At 38.9% G+C, this 21577-nt stretch overlaps 1 protein-coding gene across 1 annotated transcript in view; it reads left to right on the top strand.

Moving 5' to 3' along the window:
• Positions 1–2660: 2660 nt before the first annotated feature.
• The window catches only part of KCNH5 (potassium voltage-gated channel subfamily H member 5), a 320361-nt gene continuing 301444 nt past the window's right edge, over positions 2661–21577 (top strand). Inside the window, exon 1 of the mRNA XM_037006649.2 lies at positions 2661–3508. Coding sequence (XP_036862544.1) covers positions 3436–3508 — 73 coding nt within the window. The 5' untranslated portion in view covers positions 2661–3435. The remainder of the gene's footprint in view (positions 3509–21577) is intronic.

Below are 21577 nucleotides of genomic sequence, written 5' to 3' on the forward strand. Positions count from 1 at the left end.
AAGCACAAATAGTTCTGCTTTAAACTAGAAGCTTTGCAATGAAACAAACAAATAGAAGCCCTTTATGTGACATTGAAGCTCTTTGGTTCCTGCCTCTCTCACCTTTTAAATCTTGTGGTTTGGTTACAGCACATGGATGTCTGCAAAAAAATTCAAATGTTGTATTGGCACCTTCAACCTGCCAGCACATTGCTGAGGGCCAGGCAATCCATATGGTGCCGCTCTATTTTCTTTAACTCAATTTTGATTAGAACTGCTGCAAGTTATTGCCAGGGGTTTCTCTTTCCTCTAGTGCTGCAGAATCAGTGATGGCAACAGAGATCACTGGAGTTGCTGGTTATTACCACACTAAACCAACAGCTGATTATTTTCTCATTTACACGGAGCTTTTGCTACAGGGTCAGGAGACCTGATTCTAGTCCCAGTGAAGCCTCTAAAGCAACGTGTCTTTTTCAACTAGGCACTTCATGTCTCTCTTGGACTTGGTTTCTTCTTCTGTAAAATGAAAATTTGAAACAGAAGATTAAGAAAAGTGTGTAAATCAAGGATTTGACACTTTATAACTACCATTTTTACATAATTAAAATAATCCAAAGTTGCATAATCCTATGTAGTTATTAAGCACAAAGAGACAGGATAAATATCATTTTTAGTAAGTCTGCAGATGAAAGTAAATGGGGGAGGACTAACAGTAATTGTGTGACTGCATCTTAATGGAGTCTGGAAGAGTTTTCTCTTTGGGAAGTGTGAGCTAATATACCCACAGAGGAGTGATTTGGAAGAGTGATATTTATGCTGGATGGGAAACGCTTGGAAGCCAATGTTTCATGTCAATACTCAGAGGCAAAATGTGGGCTGCTGCTGATGTGCCGATTTAGAGTGTTTCCTGTTGATGATGATGGGTTGATCATATTGTAGAAGTCTAGAATAGTGATCAATGAAATATATATATTTCTGAATGACTGATCAGTGTAGGATCGCAGTATGTTTGCACACTAGCCTAGTTGCTGTGAACACAGGTCATACAAGACCCACCAGAGGAGGAAAATCACATTATGTGTCCAAGGATGCCTTTCCAGGTCCCTTCCTGCTTGTACAGGGAGGGAGCTGTAACCTCAGCCACATTCCTGATCCTTGCAGTTGGTAGATGAACCACAGAGATCCAATCTGTGCCCAAGTCCCTTGTTATTTAACTAAAGATACCCCAATGTATTTAGAAGGTGTTCCAGCTGTGGGGGATTAAACTTGCACCAACAGCAGTGCTTGGCTGGAAAGCTAGAATGACTTGGTGTTATTCCGCTGAGTTTTTTTTTCTAGCAGAGCAACCTGCTCTTTGCCTTGTGTCAACCTTCTGAGTTTGCTCAGCCGCCCAAACTTTGGACGAATGGGTGGAAATTTCAGAGAGGAGAGGGGAAAAATGACACTAAGCTAAAGCCTGGAAGCTGGCTGTGTGTTTATGTGTCTGTTGCTCTTGAGAGAGAGTGATCAATAATTCATGGCCAATGATTGGGAATCTTGGGGATTCCAAACAAAGTCAGACACCGCTTCTCCCTTATTGCTGCGTGGAGCAGGCGCCTAGCAGAGGTGTTTCCACTAACCCTAGCTTGGGGATTCCCGCTGCTTCCCCGCAGCGTAGCCTTGACCATTTCTAACAAGGGTCACCTACCATATTATGACCCCAGCAAAAGGGGATGCCCCCATCCGACTTTCCTTTCGTTTTCACTTCCCTGGGCTTGGCCTCACCGCTACCTCTGACCCTGCCTCAGCAGTTTCCCCACTCGTTGAGTCTGCTTCCGCAGTGCCTTCTCTACAGGCCCAGGTGGAGCCTCCGGAGACAAAGCCTTAGATCAGGGCCTCTCAAACTTGAGCGTGCATCATATTTATCTGGAGGGCTTGTTAAAGGAAATAATTGCCCTCGCCCTCAGAGTCCCTGGTTCTCTAGCTCTCGGGTAGAGCCTGATATTTCTAACAAGTTCTTAGTAGACGCTGCCAGTCCAGAACCACCTTGAGAACCACTGCTTTAGATAAAAGAAGGTGTCGCGGCTTGGGCTCCGCCTTTCTTTCTGTCTCTCCGAGTTCCCTTCACACTTCTACCATTTTCCGTTCTCCGTGGAAGATCTGCTTTTAGACTATTTTCTAACGGCTCCATTTCTGTCCCCTGTTCCAAGCCGATAGAGGGTTGTTAGAAACCATACCTACCCTCACCCTCCGATCTGCACAGCTTCGCTCCCTTTGCTTCCACTGTTTTTCCAGCGCAAAAACCGCTGTCCGCTGCACAACCCCTCCTGGGTCTGGGTGTGAATTATTCACACTCTTCCCCTGTTCCTTGTGTTAAGTGCAACCTTCCCCGCAACTTAGCAGCGGTGGCGGGCTCGCCGCTCGCCTCCTGAGCCCCGCAGCCCGGGGGCAGCTGTGTGGCTGCGCACTCCCGGGCGCGCCAGACCCAGCCTGGGGCGCCGGGGATCTTCCCGCGCCGGCTCCGCACGCCGTCCCTATCTGGCTCCCGCTCCGGGCGTTGGGTGGGGCGGGCGCCGAAAGCTCCTCTGAGGAGCTTCGGGCGCCGGAGCCCGGAGGGGGGCGGTAGCAGCGTCAGGTGGCTGCCCTGCGTCCCCGCGCGCCGCCCAGTCAGTCCCTGCTTGGCGCTCAGCCTTAGCCGGAGGGGAGCTGATTCACAGCCCCAGCAGCCGTCTTCGCCAGCAGCCGGGGCGCGGGACCCCGGCCGGAGAAGCTGAGATGTGACCCCCTCCGACTGCCCATTGCCCTCCCTGGCATCCCGCCTCTTCTCCCACCTCCTCTTCCACTCCGCGGCGCTTTGTACTGCGAGGTCTGCCTCGAGCTCCGGGGAGAGAGGAGCGGCTACCAGGCGCACAGCCCGGCAGAAGTTGGGCTTGGCTGGGCAGCGGTGGTGCAGCTGAGCGGTGGGCTAGGTCCGGGTGAGAGGAAGGCGCAGGAAAGGGGTCTGCGTCTGGGCTAAGAGGGTCCGCAAGATAGGGGGTTGAGCTGGCTCTTCCGCTCCCCCGGCCCCGGGGCGCGGGGTAGGGGGAGAAATGCTGAGTCCGCGCCAGGGCGACCGTCACCGCGGCCGCAGCCTCAGCTTCAGCATCAGCACCGGCGGGACAGCGACAGCGGGGGCGGCGCAGGCGCACTGTGCCCCGCGGAGCCTGCAGCTCCCGAGCCCCGTGTGCGGCACCGCCACAGTCTGGGCAGCGGCGGTCGGGGCAGCGCTACTACCATGAACTGCCTGGTCGTCCTCCCCAGAGCTGCTCATCCAGGTCGGGCTGGAGACACAGTCAGGGGACCCCGTCGCCGCCGCCGCGCCCCCTCTTCTTTCGGCTCAATTTTCTCTTCCACCTTTCCCTCCTCCTCCTCCACCTTCTCTTCCTGCATCCCGCCCTCCCCCGCCGCGGATCCTGGCCGCCGCTCTCCAGACCCAGGATGCCGGGGGGCAAGAGAGGGCTGGTGGCACCGCAGAACACATTTCTGGAGAATATCGTCAGGCGCTCCAGTGGTAAGAAGAGTTGTAGTTCAGAGCACCCTCCTCCTCCATCCTGCCCAGGCGTGTCCCCCAATCCTCTCCTCCATCCTATCCCTTTCCCCAGGCGGAAGGGGATGCATACAGCCCCACCTGATGGCTTCAGTTACTAGCTGGACCTGATTTTGGGTGGGAGTGGGAGTGAGGTGGCTGAGGAAAGTTAGTTGCGTCCGCTCTCCACGATGTACTCACCCCACTTTCCCTCCTGTCCAGAGCCCGGAACAGGGGGAAGGGGAGCAGGTGGGGTGCAGATACCTCTGGAGAACAGAGTTGAGTTTCGCTGTGATGAGGGGCATCTTGTTCATCCGGTCCCCACAAATAGGCTGTAGAGTTTGACCAAATTCTTAGACTTAATCTCAGTGGAAGAAGGGTTTCCCTCAATTTGGGATGGTTGTGAAAGTGGTTACCTCATAAAATTTAAGTCTCTAGAATGGCTTTTGGGCCCAATGGGCATTGCTGAAAGGAACCTTGTTCTGGGGAGGGTTGTTGGAATTGAACCTAATAAAAAGTGTCAATGTCTGAAAAAATATAGACAGCTGGTACCTAGAAGGCATTCACAATGGTCAAATTTGTGTTTAACGTTTTTTCTTTTTTCATTGTGGATTGGTCTGTATTGATCTATATGATGTATTTGATTTGACTTAAGCAGGAGAAATGTCGAAGGGAAGCAATAGCTACTGTGCTTTTAAAGTAACTGGAGAAAGAATTCAAACACTGCCATTCTACTTTGCCACTGATGTTATGCTGTTCTTGTCTTAAAATGTCTTTAAAATACCACCCATTTATGCATTAATTTCCTTAAAGATATTGTGAATGGGAATGGTTTTATATATATATACTTCACATATTTAAATACATATTTAAATATATACAAAATATATGTATTTCATATATTAAGACTTATAAACCTTGCATTTTACTGAAATCCACATATTCTACTTTAAAAAATTTTTTATTTACTTTTCAATTTTATAAGCAAGATATGTAAAGTATCATTTAAAGTTTTTTCTTTCAGAGGCCTCTTGTTTTATTCTGACATCCTTTGCTTGGAGAATTATGAAAAAGACATTTTTGAATATTGATTACAAAAGAGTTAGGATCAAAGCAATGAGAATATTCTATGCAGTTCCATAATTCATTGTTTACTTGTTCACTCATTCATTGAAATAATATTTATTTGGGTATCTTATACAACGGACACTCTGTGGGATTCCTTGGATAAAAATTGATTAAGATACTTCTCTTTTCAATAAGCTTCCTGCTTAGTGGGCAAGACAGGGGCATACTCAAATTGTAATAAATAATTAAATACAATTATGCTTTCCCTGAACTGGTAGATTAGATTATTCTAATTCTTAGATAAGGCTTTCTTCTAAAAGAAGGTTTGCAGATATTTCCCCTGAGTTGTGGACTATATATATATATATATTTGAGTATGGTGTTCATATTTTTCATAATCTTTGATATAGTATTTGGTTTTAATTTGAGCCTTGTGACTTTGTTTCATCTATTTTAGTCAACACCTGAAAATATGCAAGTTTGGGGCAGACTTTTTGGGTTGAAAAAATAGATAATAGGCCTGGTCTATTTTAAAAAAAATACCTGTCATATTGTTAGCCATTTCAGTGTGCTTTCAAATGTGTTCTCAACTTTTTATGATAATATAAAGTGTAAATTAATAATGCCAGGTAATTTCTATGTCACACATTACTTGTACTAATATGACATTAATTAATATTAGTTACTATTAATATTATACAAAGACCTGAGGTATAGTGGATTATTACCATTAGAACAACCAGTTTTGGAAATTTAAAGATTAATGGGAATCAGCTATTTAAGATGTACCAGTTTTATTTGAGCTTTCTCATCCTCTTGGGTTGCTTCAACTCCATGAAATTTAGTCTGTGAGAGGACTTTTCAGAGGAGGCTTTAAAAAATAAAACCATAGCTCTCTGCTGCTCTGCACAGTAACCAGAAAGATGAGAATTCCTTGACTTAAGTTTACCAATATAGGATCTTTGGCTGAAACTTCTTATACAGTCTGGAACTATGAGCCAGTTTGTAGAATATCTTTTCAGATATGCCATTAAATTAAGATTTACCTTATGTGGCTTAGAAATATCTGCATATGTTGTCTCCATTTTACATTTACCATCCAAGTTAATGAATGTTTTATCTTTTTTACACTTCATAATTGTTTCGTTAATTTAATGTTTCTTTGCACCAATTGAAAAATTTATTCATTTTGACATTTTAAATACCACCTCTAACTGCTTATGGCCAACATTTAATACACTGCTCAAAAACTCTGAGCTTTATTTGAAGTGTTAGGTATTCAAAGTAAGTATATGCACACATGTACATAATGAATACTGGAAAGTTTCATACCACTTTTATAGGGAGAACCTCAGAGACTGACAATTACAGTACTAAATTGGTCTACACATTCACGTGGGAGTACCCCACAGTTGTTATTTCTATGTGACTGGGCAGAGAAATAGAAAAATTCATTCTGAGAAATATGTTTTCTGAGAAAAAAAATTCCCTCTCACAAATATTCTGAGAAAATTGTTTAATTGAGGCTAACAGAAAATTCCCTTCTGGACTCTTGCAGATAGATGGAGTTCGTCACAGTGAAGATTTCATTATTCACTAGCTTAACAACATTAAAAGTGAAGTGTTGGCAGAGCTTTAGTGGAAAAAGAAAGAAAAGGTGTCAGCAATGTATTTAGGAATTAAAGAAAAGTAGGCTGAGATTGTCTATTTACCTTTGCCCCCATGAAATGCTCCTCTTTTTGATACAATGTCATTTATTTTTTTAAATGAAAAGATCAGATCTTTTAGTGAGAATCAGATGAAATAGAAACATAAAGATATGCACACAGGTAAACATACAGACAGACATCTACCCAGATACAAAGATAGCTTAGGAGGAAAACTCTCACACACACACAAAGAGTAAAAGAGAGATGTTGAATGTAATAGAAATGTACAGAGCAAGACAGAGAGGGAAAGAGAGAAGGAGGGATATTAGAAATGAAAGGGAAATGGACACAAAAAGAAAACGACGGACATTTATTTGTCAACAGATACTGCTAATGAGCTGTAATCTCAGCCAGTTAGAAATCCATCAGAGACCTTCTTGATGATGCAGAGCGAAAGAACAAGAAGTACTGTACATATGAGTATAGCTTTTAAACCTGAGGTCCTGATAAAGTTCTGAAATCCTCAGTTGCAATTCCCCAGAATAATAGTGCCCTATTCTGTGCCCTAGAGTAGCACTATAACCCATTTGCTGTTATTTTACACCTCTTGAGATTGGATTTATATTTTCCTTACTTAGTTGACTCAGTCTGTTATGGGAAAGCATTTCAAGTTGTTACTGGTGATTCAAAGTCTATAAAATAAAATAATGAGGGCCATTGAGAAGGTTGGATACAAACATTATATCCAACTCATATAATTTGGGATTATAGCTGAATCCCAAAATAGTAGAAGTAGGGAATCTTCTTTTTAGTTTTAAGAAAAAAGGCAACATGAGACCATTTTTAGACAAACAAAAGAAATTACAGTAATTCTTAACATGTGCTCTAGTAGATATAGCAAGCACACTATTACTCCAAGAAGTTGTTAAGACCAAAAGTTATAAAAGGTCATTAGCAAGATTGAGGTACATTTTTGTCTAGTAGGATCAAAATAAGTTGCTAGGAAGGGAAAGTTTCAGTTGTATGTGGTGAGTTTACTGCGTCAGTGCAATGTCTCATTGAAGGCCCCTACCCAAAGTGCTTACTGACCAAATCTGTGTCTGGAACATGATTAGGCTATCTTACTTTATTTAAATTTCAATTATTTATCAGTATATATTGGGCTGTAGGGAGCAGTAAACTTGTGTGTGGAAGATAAATACCTGAAAGAAAAGCATTACTTTTAAAGACTTTTAGGTGGAATTTTACATTCAAAACAAAACAAAATATTTTCAAGGCTTCAGTCTGATTGTGTCAGCATTTTATTCATATGTTGCCTTTGATTCCTTAACAAATAGGCAGAAATGATTAGTTAAGTGGCAGTAAACTAGGTTGCCATTTAAAAAAATTATAACTACAAAATAATGTCTTTTTATTAGAATTTAATTATTGTCCTTTAGTATTTTAAACATTATGAGGAACTAGGAAGGTTTTTATCTTTAGAGAAAGAAGGGACATAGGAAAAAAAAACCCAGAAAAGGTAGTATTTTATGAACTATTTAACTTTGAATAGAGCAAGCTCATTATATTCAATTGCCTATTTTGTTTGAAATACCTAGCTTGCATAAAAGCACTTTCTGTATGCAATTATCTCTTATAGGAAAATGTAAAATTGTTTTAGTGCTATAATTAATATTTGTGAACACCAAGATCTTAAAAGAGAACTTATAGGAGAGGAAATAGACAACTAATGTATTAAAAGCAAAACAAAGATGGTAAAATACCTTTTAAGTATCATCCATCTTAAAAGAAATAGTGAAAAACAAATGGAATTTTTTGGGATATAAAGTTCTTGATATTTTTCTTGAAAGATAGTCTTTAACATCTTAACTACTATTCAGGAAATACTGATAAAACCACATAGTGTATTCAGGCCTTATAATGTATCACTTTCATTTTTAAAATATCCCGCAAGTTGAAATTAAACTAACCACTTCCAAAATTATATTTATAAGTAAGCCAGAGGATTGTCTCTTGTGTTAGAGCCTACACTGCATTGCATAATCAGTAGCAGTACTTTGCTGACCATGGGGCTGCTTATCCCAGGACATTCTTGTCTTTACTAGAAATTTCCCTCTTTGTCTATCTTTTGCTTGATTCTAGAAATGGGGTGGGTAAGAAATCCATGTACCTCGCTATCTTTTAACTGCTCTGCTAAGAAAACCCATAAAGACACTATTTTTTAAAATAAGGGTGCAGCTATGATTATTTTAACTGACAGTGACTTAGTAGATTTACAAAAGAAATCCTCTAGGTTAGCCTATATCTTGCTTTCCTTGTTAATAACTGTTGTTTTGCTCGCATGGAGGAGCAATGTTTCCACATTGTCCAGTATCTAGCCTGGGGAAAGGCTGTATTTTCCAAAGCTCTGTAGATAGTATTTACCACAAGAGGTCACTAGAGGTCCTGTCACAGGTGAACCAAGTAGTTCACATCTTTCTTTCTCTATTTTCTTTATTTTTTTCCTCAAGTTTGATTGGAAGTTGAAATTAATGTAGTTAGTTGTTACTCTTGGCAGAAAATATCTAAAATGTAATACATCTAGGAAAATGAAGAAAGGTTTTATTTTAATTATAACAGTCTTATTTTAGTTAACGGTGACCAACATTTTATGACTAAATGAGTGGGATAAAATAAAAGTTTATGTAAAGGAATAAATTTAATGCATTTTAGAATAGTATACGATTTACTTTAGTAGATGAAAAAGATTGTATGGTAGTAAACCACTTCAGAGTAGTGATAATAAGTATGAAATAAAAAGTTTTGCAGAAAAATGCCATATAAATAATGCTCGTATTGGAAGGATGAATGTATAGTTTCTGTTTCAACAAAATTTTTTATCTACTGTATGTCTTGATAAAATTTATATTAGATTGGTAAACTAAAATCAGTTCCAGTGCTTTGATTTTTTTGAAAGATAGTTCACAGATTACTTAAGATAGTTACAATTACTTAAGTAGGATATCTTCTGATTCTAGTATTTTGATATCATCCAAACTGTTGAAATACAGAGCTAAAACAGATATTCTTCAAAATTCCCCAGTTTTATTAAATTCTCTCCAAAATATGATTGAAGATAATATTACTTTAAGAGGTTTTATTTCCTGTCAATCAGCATATCTGAATCTTGGTTTTAAGGATTTCTTTTCTATTTGGTAGGATTAGAAACCATGTATTGGGAAACATTTCAAAATGTCCCAAACAAAATTAATATTAATGGAAAAAATTAAAATATGCCATGCAGCAATTTTATGAATAAAAAAGATGTCATGAAATCAGATAAACACTTACTAATAGCAGAATAGAATTAAAAAAAATCCCATCTTATGTTCTTGTTTCACATACAAAAAAGAAAGCAAATAGTAACTATGTGGGGTAATGGATGTGTTGGTTAGCTAGGTTGTGTTAGTTGTGTTAGTCATTTCACAGTGTATACACATATCAAACCATCTGGGTATATATCTTGAATATATATCACTTTTATTTATCAGTTATACCTCAATAAAGCTGAAAAAGAATCTTCAGTACATTCCACCAAATACTCTAGCTTAGTAATGTATGGCATGACTCTCATTCATGAGGAGTGACTAAAAAGAAGCATTTGAATATTCTCATTTTATTTATTACAGATGTTAGTACTGAGAAAGCCTAGTCTTGAAAGATATTTAATCGAATGAGGGCAATGATAAAGTTGTCGGATAAGTCAGTGTGCATTTTAGACATTACTGGTATTTGGTTTTATGTAGATACTATCAATAATAAAGAGACATATTTGTATACATTCCAGATAGTAGTTTTTTGATATACCAAGTTTTCACATGGAAAAAGATAGGAAAATTAAGTAAAGACCAAAATAATTTAGAAAGGAAGAGTGGTTGAAGAGCTATTTGAAATTTTATTGAAATGGATTTCTTTCTCTCTTGGGCTCTGGTCCCACCAGAGAAATAAAAATACTAAGTACAAGGTCCTATTGATTTCCAGAGATAAGCCATGTGAGATGAGAAATTAGGTGCACAGTTGTAGCGGTTTCTCGAGGTAATGACATAACTGGGAAGTCGTAAAGGTGTTGGCATACGAATTCAGCTCCTTCGGGATATAGGTCATACCTTACACGTATTTTTATGTCCTCCACTGTGAAGAGTGCATAACACCAAGAACTAGCTGAATCAATACTTTTTTATTTTGTCTCCTAAATTAAACAAAACCGAAATTGATTTCTCCCAAAACAATGCTGATTAAATCAATTAAGTAATCCTGTATAAATAACTGCATTGTTTAAAATATTTAGTCAGTCCGTGTGTGTCTCTGAAAATGGAAACTGCATTGTACAGGGCAGTTCAGATGGGACTCGTGAAAGCAAGAGGGGTGAACATGTAAGTGATTTCGTTCTCATCTCCCAGTCTAACTTGATGGACAGCTGAAATATTTTTCATCCTTTTTGTTTTAATCTCTAAGGGTTTAAAAGCTAGCCAACTTTTTACAAGAAAGAACTTCTTAGAAAATTGTAGATTCTAATTAAATTATTTTTATTTTATAATTTTTTAGTAAGGAGTTATTGATGGGAAGTTTTATTCTTTGGAACTGATCTTTACCAGGATAAGTATCTTCTGAGTGAGTTTTGCCTTGAGGAGCAGCTTGCAGTCTTGTGCGGTATCCAGCAGAAGAGAGAAAATGGATTTTGGCTTTTTAGAGACTGTAGGGCCAGCCTCAGATCACTTAGTTTAACTGGAAATCAAACAACTCTCAGATTGAGGGTAAAGTTAACCTTTATCCTGATCTTTTCTGTAAGTCTTTTCTGTCTACTGGCATATTTTCTATTTGGAATAAATTAAAGCACAATGAGTTTATTTTCATATGTTTGCAGCATTGAAAGAATAGAGGTGCTCTCCAATGAGGATTAAAGAGTCCCAGAATAAAGCCCCCTAAACACAACTCCCATTCTTTTGCTTGACCCTTATACCTTTTTTAGTTGTTGATTAATGAAATGAAAGTTTTTTTGAGTGCCCACTGTGCGCTAGGCACTCATTCAAGCACTGGGGATCCATAAAGAACAGAATGATAAAGACAATGTTTCTCCTTTTTTTTCCTGTGAGGGATGGTGTACACATTGGTTAGAAGCTGTAGGTTCTGGAGGCTTGCATTAGAGTCCTGGCTCTGTTGCTTATTCACTCTGCAAGTTAACTTCATCTAGTGTTCACCCCTGTAAAACAGAGGTACGGAGGTTACGGTGGTGGAGTGAGGATTAAATGAGGTGATGCGTGCGATGTGCTGGGGACAGTGTCCGGCACATAACAAGCACTCTATTGGTGTCACTGTTTTTCGTCATTATCATTTAGATGTTTACATTTTTTAATGCACCATCTGTGGCTGATAGCTTTAATTCTTGGTGGCCATTTCCTTTTGTACCACTTTTCAACTGATTTCTGGCTATGCCATAATGTTGAAACTTCCTAGAAGGTTTCACATGACCATTCTTCTTGCGAATCCAAAGGCTTCTTATTTGTACACATTTTTCTGGCTTACCAGGCTTTGAGACTGTGCTCCCCTCCTGTTTTCACACACATGTTTATTTCTTGGCCTTCATGACTTGGCACTTTTTCTTGGCCGTTTCCCTGGATTCTTTTTCTATTCTCTTTCACCTCTTCTCCCCTTCTCTCCCCTCCTCTTTCCTCCTCTCCCTTTTCTTAAAGAATAAATAGTCATCCATGCTCAACCTTAAACCATCTTTCTTACACCTTTACCCTCTCTTTCAGAGCAGGCTTGTCCTCTGTCATAGTTTTGTCTTCTCTGTGCTACAGTCCTGTTTCCAGGGGCCTGGGTAATTTCTCTCCGTGTACTTGTCACAGGTCATTTGAAACTCCGTGTGGTCAGAATTTAACATATCATTGAACATACCATTTTCGAACAGACTTTCTGTCTTTGACATTTCCCCATTTCTGTTGAAGGTGTCTTTTAGTATTTTAGTCTTTTATTCTAGAAAGCTTAGGGTCATTTTTGGCTTCCCTCTCAGTATAAAATTAGTTTTACTTCTTAACCAGATTACCAATGCTTACAGGTAAAACTTTAGCTATGTACTTCTTTTATACCCCCTAAAAATACTGTGGGCAGAGTAAGTGAATTCAGGCCCGTTCACTATTTAACTCATCTCAGGGCATGAAACATGCCCATAACTGACATATATGCAGCCAATATATATGAATATGATGGACCAAAGAACTGCAGGTTAAAGAAAAAAGTTGCCTCATTAATTGGGCTCAGAAACAAAATGTCTTCTCTGAGAGAACAGAATGAAAGGTGTGATAATGTTCTCTTTATTCATTCCTGAAGCAGTTTCTTTCTCCTAGTGCAACCATACTCAAGGTAACTAGTATTCTTACCATAACCTTGTGGGGACATTTCCAAGGCTCCGATGACAGTGCTCAGTACAGAGCAAAGGTGTTTCTCTCTTCATGACACAGCTCCTGTCTCCTGGCTTTAGCCCTTACCCCCCAGTGACACAACGGGGCTCTCCAGGATTATACTACCTACCTTGCAAGATTGCTGTAGAGACTCAGCAAAGCCACAGATCTTGCACTGTGCCCCATCATAGTAAGGGCTTCATAAATATTCACCTTTTCCTATTTTTTCTAGATAAAGGAAGGTAGGGGAGATTTTCTTTTCTTTTTTTAACCTGAAGAACTCAGTGTTGAATAGTGGAGACTTTCCTAAGTCATAAACTGGTGGATCTGAGCTTAAAAGCATTTGAATTCACTTTAGTTACTTTGGCTTACTTCTTGGAGAAAAAAAATAAAATCCAAACCAATCAACCTAACACCCCTTGTCACCCGCAACAAAAAAACAATTACTTAGAGTCAAAGAAACATCAGTTCTCTTTACCTCAGTAAGTGGCAGTGCTGGGAGAAGCCAAAGAACAAGGCAGAGAAATGTCAGCTTCTTCCTATAACTGGCCCAGTGAAATCTGGCAAAGGAGAGAAATGAGTTGAATTTGTGATCTGTATCTTTCCCTTGAACAATTAGCTCCTATAGCATAGATAGTAGAAATTAAATAGGACAAAGTTTTAGAAAATTAATTGGCTTGTAAATGTATTCAAAAAGTCTTGCTTTTCCTTTTCTACCAGGTGTGCAGGTTAGACTAGTCTTTTAATTGAAAGTCTTCATTAGTAATCTTGCCATTAGTGCCTGATTGCCTTAAAAGTTTAACTTCAAAGAAAAAATATCATCCCTTCAGGACAGATGCAGTTCACTTGTAAAAACAAGGTTTATTTGCAAGATTGAAAAATGATGCTTAAACATTAAATGTGTAATACTTTTTCTTGCTGATAAACACATCTTGACTGATTTAGCTTTTACACCAGATTACAAGTAGTGAGTATTTTATGGTTGTAGGTATTTTAAGAAAAATCATTGAAATAAAATCCAGTAAAAATTTGTCACTATGTATATATATCAGGGTGAAGATTTTCTGTTTTATTATGAGTTTGTGAATCATATAGAGCATTACTACAGTTACATTTTGCTTCTAATGATTCTGACAAGGGTTGTGTACTTTTAAGAAACCCGTCTTCTCATGAACAAAATGACAGCTATTAAAAGTAGAAACTTTGAATTGTTCAACATTCTTTTTTGTGTGTGTGGAAAAATATTTTTCTATAACAAAAAGCTACCATTAGAATTTCAGAAATATATGTTAAAGTATCTCATGAATTTTGAATCATTTTTGCAAGAAGGAGAATGATGAAGTTAATGCCATCAAAGAAACACAGAAACTTAAAAATGTACCTTTGATCTTGAAGGAGATGAAAAGTAGAGGCATATTTTTATCTTTGATGACAGCTGAACAAGTTTGAATAAATTAAGTTATTTTTTGCATATTTCAAACTCCCACAGTGATGGTCTGCTTAATGTTGTCAATATTATTATATAAGAATTAGTCTCACTGTGGAAGGTACAAAGTATGTCTACAAACACACAGGTGCACACATTTCCTTGCTGTAGAGCTGTAGGATTAGGTGTATTTGTAAGGAAATGAAAGATACCAACCAGCCTTATATTCTATTATCGACTTAGTAGAAGTGGGCATTGCATCTATCAGAAATCAACATTGTGGATGTGGGCATGGCATGTAAGTCATTAATGCTTTTGTGTAGCCATCTGGGCTAGGATTTTATTTAACCCAAATAAAATGCACTATATGTGTTTCAGGGGTTCCGCTGTTACTGTTCTATGAAACTTAAATATGTTTATAGATATCATTCACCAGAAAACAAACTTAAAAAAAAATAACATATACTCCATTATTTAAAATCACAGGTTTTCAGAATGCAGGGAAATCTGCTTGGGAACACCAGAATTGTCAGGATTGTCAGTTCTTTGACAAAAAATACCCACTATGGTCCTTATCTATATTTTTGACAATGTCTGGCATTGCTCTAATAATTAACTGTGTGACGTTTAAAGTGAATCAGAATTTTTGTATTTGATTTGTTTATTCAAGAAATACTTGTGGGTATACAGCGATAAACAAACAGTCCCTGGCCCCATGGAACTTGGAGTCTGGTAAGGGAGACAGGCATTTAGCAAACCTGTATCAACTTTATAATTACAAATTGTGGTAAGCATTTTGAAGGAAAAGGAGAGGATGGTGTGATCAAGTGTGAGAGGCTAATTTTGACTGGGAAATGGTAGTGTCAAGGAAGGATCTTCTAAGGAAGAAGTGTTAAATTGAGACCTAAAGTAAGAGGTAACTAGATGATAAGTAGGCAGAATATTTCAGGCAAAGGGAAACATGTTAACAGTCCTAAGGAGAGAGAGAGAGAGAGAAAATGAGTGGCTAAATTTGTGAAGCTTAAAGGCCAGTGTAGTTGGATTGCAGTGGCTCAAAAAAAGAAAGATGGGGAACAAGGGTAGACAGACAGACAGCCTGGCTGGGCAGGGTAATGCTTTGCCTTGTATTCCAAGTGCAGCGGACAAATCTCCCCGCCACAAGGGTTACTTGCTGTGTAATGCAACTTGGGTTGGAAGGAGGAGGGGCGATAGTGGAGAGACCGGTGAGGAGACTGTTACAATAGTCTGGGCAAAAGATGTTGGTGGCCTGGCCTGGGATGATACCACTAGAGATGGAGAGAAGTAGGTGCATCTGATATGTTTTGTTGGTGGACTTATTAGGGTTGAATGAGGAAATGGATGGCATGGATGAAGAGGTGTGAAGCATGACTTTTAGGGTTTTGGGTCAAGCAACTGGGTATAGAGAGAGGAAGGGAAGTCTTCCCTGACATGGGGAGAACTGGAAGTGGAGCCCTAGAGATCACCTGCACCATCCCTTTGTCATCTAGTAGCCTGTCCATTCCCTTGGAGTAAAGAAGAACATAGACAAAGGGAGCTTAGTTCACTGTGACTGTACCGACGTGATTTCAATATTCTTACAGATGGTCAGAAAACAGTCTCACAGGCCAGGTAATTAGCTTGGTCAGTATGATTGTTCTTGTGGATTAGAAATATGTAACTTCGTATTTGAATAAGAGGTGATTCAAATTAGAAAGTAAATTTTCAAATAAAACCAAAATCCCAAACCAAAACCTAAATTTATCAAGAATATTTCACAGTCATCATTGTTGAAATGCCCTTCTCAACCAATCCTGCTCAGAAAACGTCAGTGACTGCTACATACATTTTATTGTGCTGCTTTTAAGGTTCGAGTTTCCCTTCTTGATCACTGATTATGGCGGGTGGGATGAGCCATGGAGCTCTGAGCACCTTTTTCACAGAGACCCCTAGGGACCCGGGAGGTTGGGGGGGAGCAGCTTGAAACAACCTCAGACAGATTTCCAGCTTTCTGCCTGCACTGAACCTCTGCTGGAGGAGCTCTGCCCAGGGTTTGGAGGCTTTCAGAATAACTCTGCTGATTTCTGGGCAGTGCGTCTGCAAAGCTAGGACTGAGTGAATATGGTCAGAGGGAATCTTGTTGGTTTTCCTCAGAGGTAGCCCTAAACCTTGGAAAAACTGCATTAGTGAAAATGTTTTATTTAGTGTTTCTGACTTCTTTTTTGAGAAATCCTGTCCCTTCTCATCTCCACTTTATGTGTTCTCTTTTCCTCAGTCCTCTAAAATTCTTTTGTGTGTCTTATCACTTCCTAAAATATCTGGAAGCTTCTCTATGTTAATGCTCTGAAATAAGTCTCTCTAGGGTAATTTGCATTAAAAATATGGGAGGGTGGGGAAGAAAGAGAGAGATTGAAGGAGTTTGGGAATAGAAAGAGAAGGTGGGAGAGAGGTTTAACCCAAAAAAGGTGTTCCACCATTGTTAATGCCCATAGAATTTCCAGATGAGAGAAGGGTATAGTTCTCATAAAAAAAAAAAAAAAAACTCAAAAAATTGCCAGATATAGGTAGTGTTGGAGCAGCACAGAAGCAAACATTTATTTTTTTTCCTGGAATTGCTGTAGAAAGAGAAGAAACATCTCACTTGCTTTTATACTGTTTTCATGGCTGACTATAGTCTCTCTTCTACCAGAAATTTCTGTCAGCTAGGATTATTGACCTCATGGTTTATATATGATCTTTTTAAGGAATGATATTAACATGCAGTAGTATTGAGTGTAGGTATTTTCCTATTGCCTAAGAAGAAACACTGTGAAGAGGAAGTGCTTTCTTTATATTAAAACAAAGCAAAACAGAAGTTTAGGAAGATAGTATGATAGATAGAATAGCAAGTCTTAGACCATGAGGGCTGCTGGTTCTGTGTTTTACCCTTGCCAGGCACCCTTTTCCTGTATTAGCTGAGTACTTTCCTGGCCTGCTGTTCCATTCATCTTGTTAAAATGCAGGTTCTGATTCTTGAGGTCTAGGGTGGGTCCCAGATTCTGCATTGTGAATAAATCGTAAAATTGTGAATAAACTCCCAGGTGATCCTGGTCCACACTTGGAGTAGCAGGTACTAGATCAAAGTGTCCCAGACCTGGCTAAGCATGAGACTTTACTCTGTGGCTGTATTTCCATGTTGCACCTTGAGGAAGTCTATTCAGTGTGTCTCTATTAGAATTTAGCAATCTGTATTTTTGACATGTTTGACACATGATAAGATTCTATTGAAGCTGCCAACATTTAGGAATTATTGCAATAGATTATTTTTTCTCCATCTTGGATGAACTTTGGAACCACCTGAGAAATTTAAATTGATGCCTAGATCTTACACCACACCAATTAAAACAGAATCTTTGGGGGTTGGACCTGGAGTGAGTAACTCCTGTGACCAATCCCCCAATCCCTCCAGTCTTCCTCAACCTCCATTCCAATTGAATGCACACTCAAAATTGAGAAGCACTCATAATGATTCCTAATGGGCCATTTTGAATTAGGGGCCTGAGATTTAATTTTTGACTCTTTAATAACCCTTGAGGGAATGTGCTCAGGTGTGGAATTATAGCTTCTGAAATGTACTGGACTACTACCACCTGTAGGGCTAATGACCTGATTCTTAGGACCTTCACACAGAAACATATCGCATATTTGCACTCTTTGGGCATGAGATGTTTGTAAACTTCTTCAAGAAACATCTTCCTGGATTCCAAAGCAGGTTCAGTTTTTCAGAGTTCATGGCTCTTGGTGTCCTAAGAGCCATGAGAATGAATCAGAACTGGGTTTTTCCCTGTCAGGATTGGTTGGTGAATATTTTAATCTACTTGGCTTCTATAATAAAAAAAACATAAATTGATTGGCTTCTAAACAACAGAAATTTATGTTTCATTGTTCTGAAGGCTGGGTTCTGAGATCAGGGTGCCAGTGTGGTTGGGTCCTGGTGAGAACCCTTTTCCTAGCTATACATAGCTGACTTACCTCCTTCCATTCTGGGAGGTGGAGCAGAGGCAGCCGGCTCTCCTCTCACCCTTACAAGGGCACTGATCCCATTCCTGTGGGCCTCACCCTCATGACCTCATCGAATCCTAACCACATGCCAGGGGCTCTCCCTCCTGTTACCATCACATGTGAGGTAGGATTTTAGCATGGATTTTGGGAGGACACTGAGGATGGTGATGGTCACCAAGACTTCTGGGCAATTTCCTTAAGAGCTCTGTATTTCCAAAACTTCTGAACCGATCTCAATTTCTAGATTTGCAACTCATCTCCTTTGCAGAGAAGTTAGTCCTCAGTAATGAGATCCTTTTCCATACCATGTTTTAAAGCCATAGGAAATTAAAATTTTCTTGGAAACAATTTTATTTAATTTGCTCTCTTGTTCTTAATATTTGTTAATAATACCAGATTTCACATCAATGAGAACAATAATTTTCATGACTACAGAGAAATGGGACAGTTGCATGAATATTTCAGATATACATATTTGTGTTTCAACTGATAGACAAATTTCTGAAAGGAGCTCCTGGACAGTCTAAGTATTAAATATCTAATTTAATATTCAGCAATGTCCATCTAATTTAGCCTTTAACACTCAAATAAGTTTGTCACCCCCCCTTTTTTAAAATTAAGGTATCATTGATACACTTTTATGAAGGTTTCACATGAGCAGCATTGTGGTTATGACATTCACACAAATTACCAGGTGCTGCCTCACACCCCATTGCAGTCACTGTCCTTCAGTGTAGTAAGATGCTGTAGAGTCACTACTTGTCTTCTCTGTGCTATACTGCCTTCCCCGTGACCCTGCTACATTATGTGTGCTAATCATAATGCCCCTTAACCCCCTTCTCCCTCCCCACCTGCCCTCCCACACCCCTCCCCTTCGGTAGCCACTAGTCCTTTCTTGGAGTCTGTGAGTCTGCTGCTGTTTTGTTCCTTCAGTTTTGTTTCATTATTATGCTCCACAAATGAGTGAAATCATTTGGTACTGGTCTTTCTCTGTCTGGTTTATTTCACTGAGCACAATACCCTCTCACTCCATGCATGTTGTTGCAAATGGTAGGATTTGTTTTCTTCTTATGGCTGAATAATAAATATTCCATTGTGTAAATGTACCACATGTTGGTCCATTCATCTACTGGTGGACACTTAAGTTGCTTCCATATCTTGGCTATTGTAAATTGCGATAACTTGGGGGTGCATATGTCTTCCCTTTCTTTTAACCCCCGTTCCTCCTAATGTTTTATTTTGTAGTTTAGCTCTCAGTGATAAATATGATTTTATAAGGTTTTAATTTGCAGTGTCAACATTTAAAAATTCATTTTTTCCAGGTTCTTTGCTTGTACACATACACATACAGAACTCACACATGGATTTTGGGAGGACACAACACTCAGTCCATGACACTGAGGATCGTGATGGTCACAAGACATCTCGGCAATTTCATTAATAGCTTTGTATTAATTCTTTGTAATAGAAAGCTCTTTCTGCATATATGACACAGTTGTAAAAGAACCTTCTACATAATAAACAATAGCAGTTAATAGTTTATAAAGATTTTTTGCTTCACTAGTTAAGTTTATAAAGATCTTGCTCATACTAATTAATCTCCATAAACTTCCCTGAGTGGTGGGTATTGCTGTCTCCAGTTTGCATTTAAGGAAACCAATAACCTAATTAAAACTCAACAGGTTTTTCAGAGGGGATCCAAATGCTGGTAGATTGGAAACAGGGTTCTTTGTGATAATTTGATTATTATGATCATACCAGTTGATGACGTGTTATATTAAGGACCCAGCAGTGTGGTTAATTTTCTCCATTATGGTTTTATAAAACATTCATAAATGATAGCAGCAGTTCAGTTCTTATGCTTGTCCTGCATAAACCCAGAGCACATGTTGCTAATGTGCAGTCATTAAGACCTTGAGGTGAGAACTGATGAGCACACAGTTACTTCACTCTCTGATGGTCTAAATTAATGGATTCAAACTTGAAGCATAAAGATGAACGGTAAGCATATTTTCTAGATATTTTTTTTAAACTTTAAGTTGGTTTTAAAAAAATTCTCTGAGTTGGTAGGTCTGATTGAATATGGGAGCAAATACTCCAGTGGTGTATCTGACAGTATCTGAACTGCCTATATTCTATGTTGGTTAAAACCAAGTATATATTTTGAAAAATAGGATTGATTCTAACTTCTGTGTTCTTTTTCATACACAACTCTGCCTTTCAGCCAATATGAGAATTAGTTCTCCCTGCCCTGAGTTGTTTTAGGACTTCCCCTTCATTCCTAGTCTTCTTATTTTTCCATTGAAGCCAAGAAAAAAAAGAGAGACACAATTTCTCTTAGAAAAACTTTGAGTTTACAAATATCTCAGTCAAGAAGTAAAATGTAGGGACCTTCTGTTCTAGATGCCGCTTCTGACCTGCTGGGGAATCTGGGTTTGGTGAGTTTCTGACTCACTGAAGAATGGAGTCATTTTCCAGATTAGAGATAACGTATTTGACATCTTGCCCAATGTCAAGCATGGAGTAGGGGCTCAGCTAATGGTCACTTTTGTTATCAATTTTGTTATTACATAGAGTTACTAGAGTGTAAGTGAAATAATATGCCAATGACAAACGAGTAGTGATAGTTGCATCCTGCTGAGTTGGAGTCTTAGTTTTCCCATTGTAGGGCTTATTGAAAATGGTATGTTGGGGCAGTTTAATGTTTTTAATAGCAGAGTTAATTAGGAAGAGTTATAAATTCTGATCCAAATCCTAAAACATGTCTTGAAAACAAGTCTGTTTCTGACAGAGGGTGGTCTGCAGGCCTTAGGGATAATTTAAAACCTTATTTTTAAAACTGATACAACTCTTACTTTGGGGTATGTAAAGTGGATTTAATGGATCTTGACTAGCACAGAAAAAAATTGAAATAAAATAGAAGAAGAGTTCATCTCATGTAGTAAGGGTAAGTGTTGTCTGAGAAGCATTTCAGTTGTGTGTCTGTGTGTGTACATGTGTATGTATGTATAAGCAATTTTAAGTCAGTACATAAAATGAATTTCTTACTATGAGCTTCAATTAAAAAAAGTTTGAAAAACACTGGTTTGGGTAGTTCTGGGGAAAGAAAGCCCCCCTCAGTAAGACTTTTAATGTCTTTAATCAATACTTTATAATCAATTACTTTAATCAATAAATAATCACTATTGCAACTCTGGTGTGGACAGTGAGCACAAAATTCATAGCCCTGAGTTCTATATCATCCATTGGTAAGATAAAAATAGCACATATGAGGTATTTAGAAAGGCATTGCATACCAAATTTCATGACAACAATTATGTAAAGATATATGTAAAGAATATATTAATTCATTTGCTTACTGATATAGTCAACCAATAAGCAAGCATGTACCAGGTGCTGTGTTAGGTAATCTGGGATCAAATGGTGAGCAAAACTG

The sequence above is a fragment of the Manis javanica genome, chromosome 8 (assembly GCF_040802235.1).
Source record: "Manis javanica isolate MJ-LG chromosome 8, MJ_LKY, whole genome shotgun sequence".
NCBI lineage: Eukaryota > Metazoa > Chordata > Mammalia > Pholidota > Manidae > Manis > Manis javanica.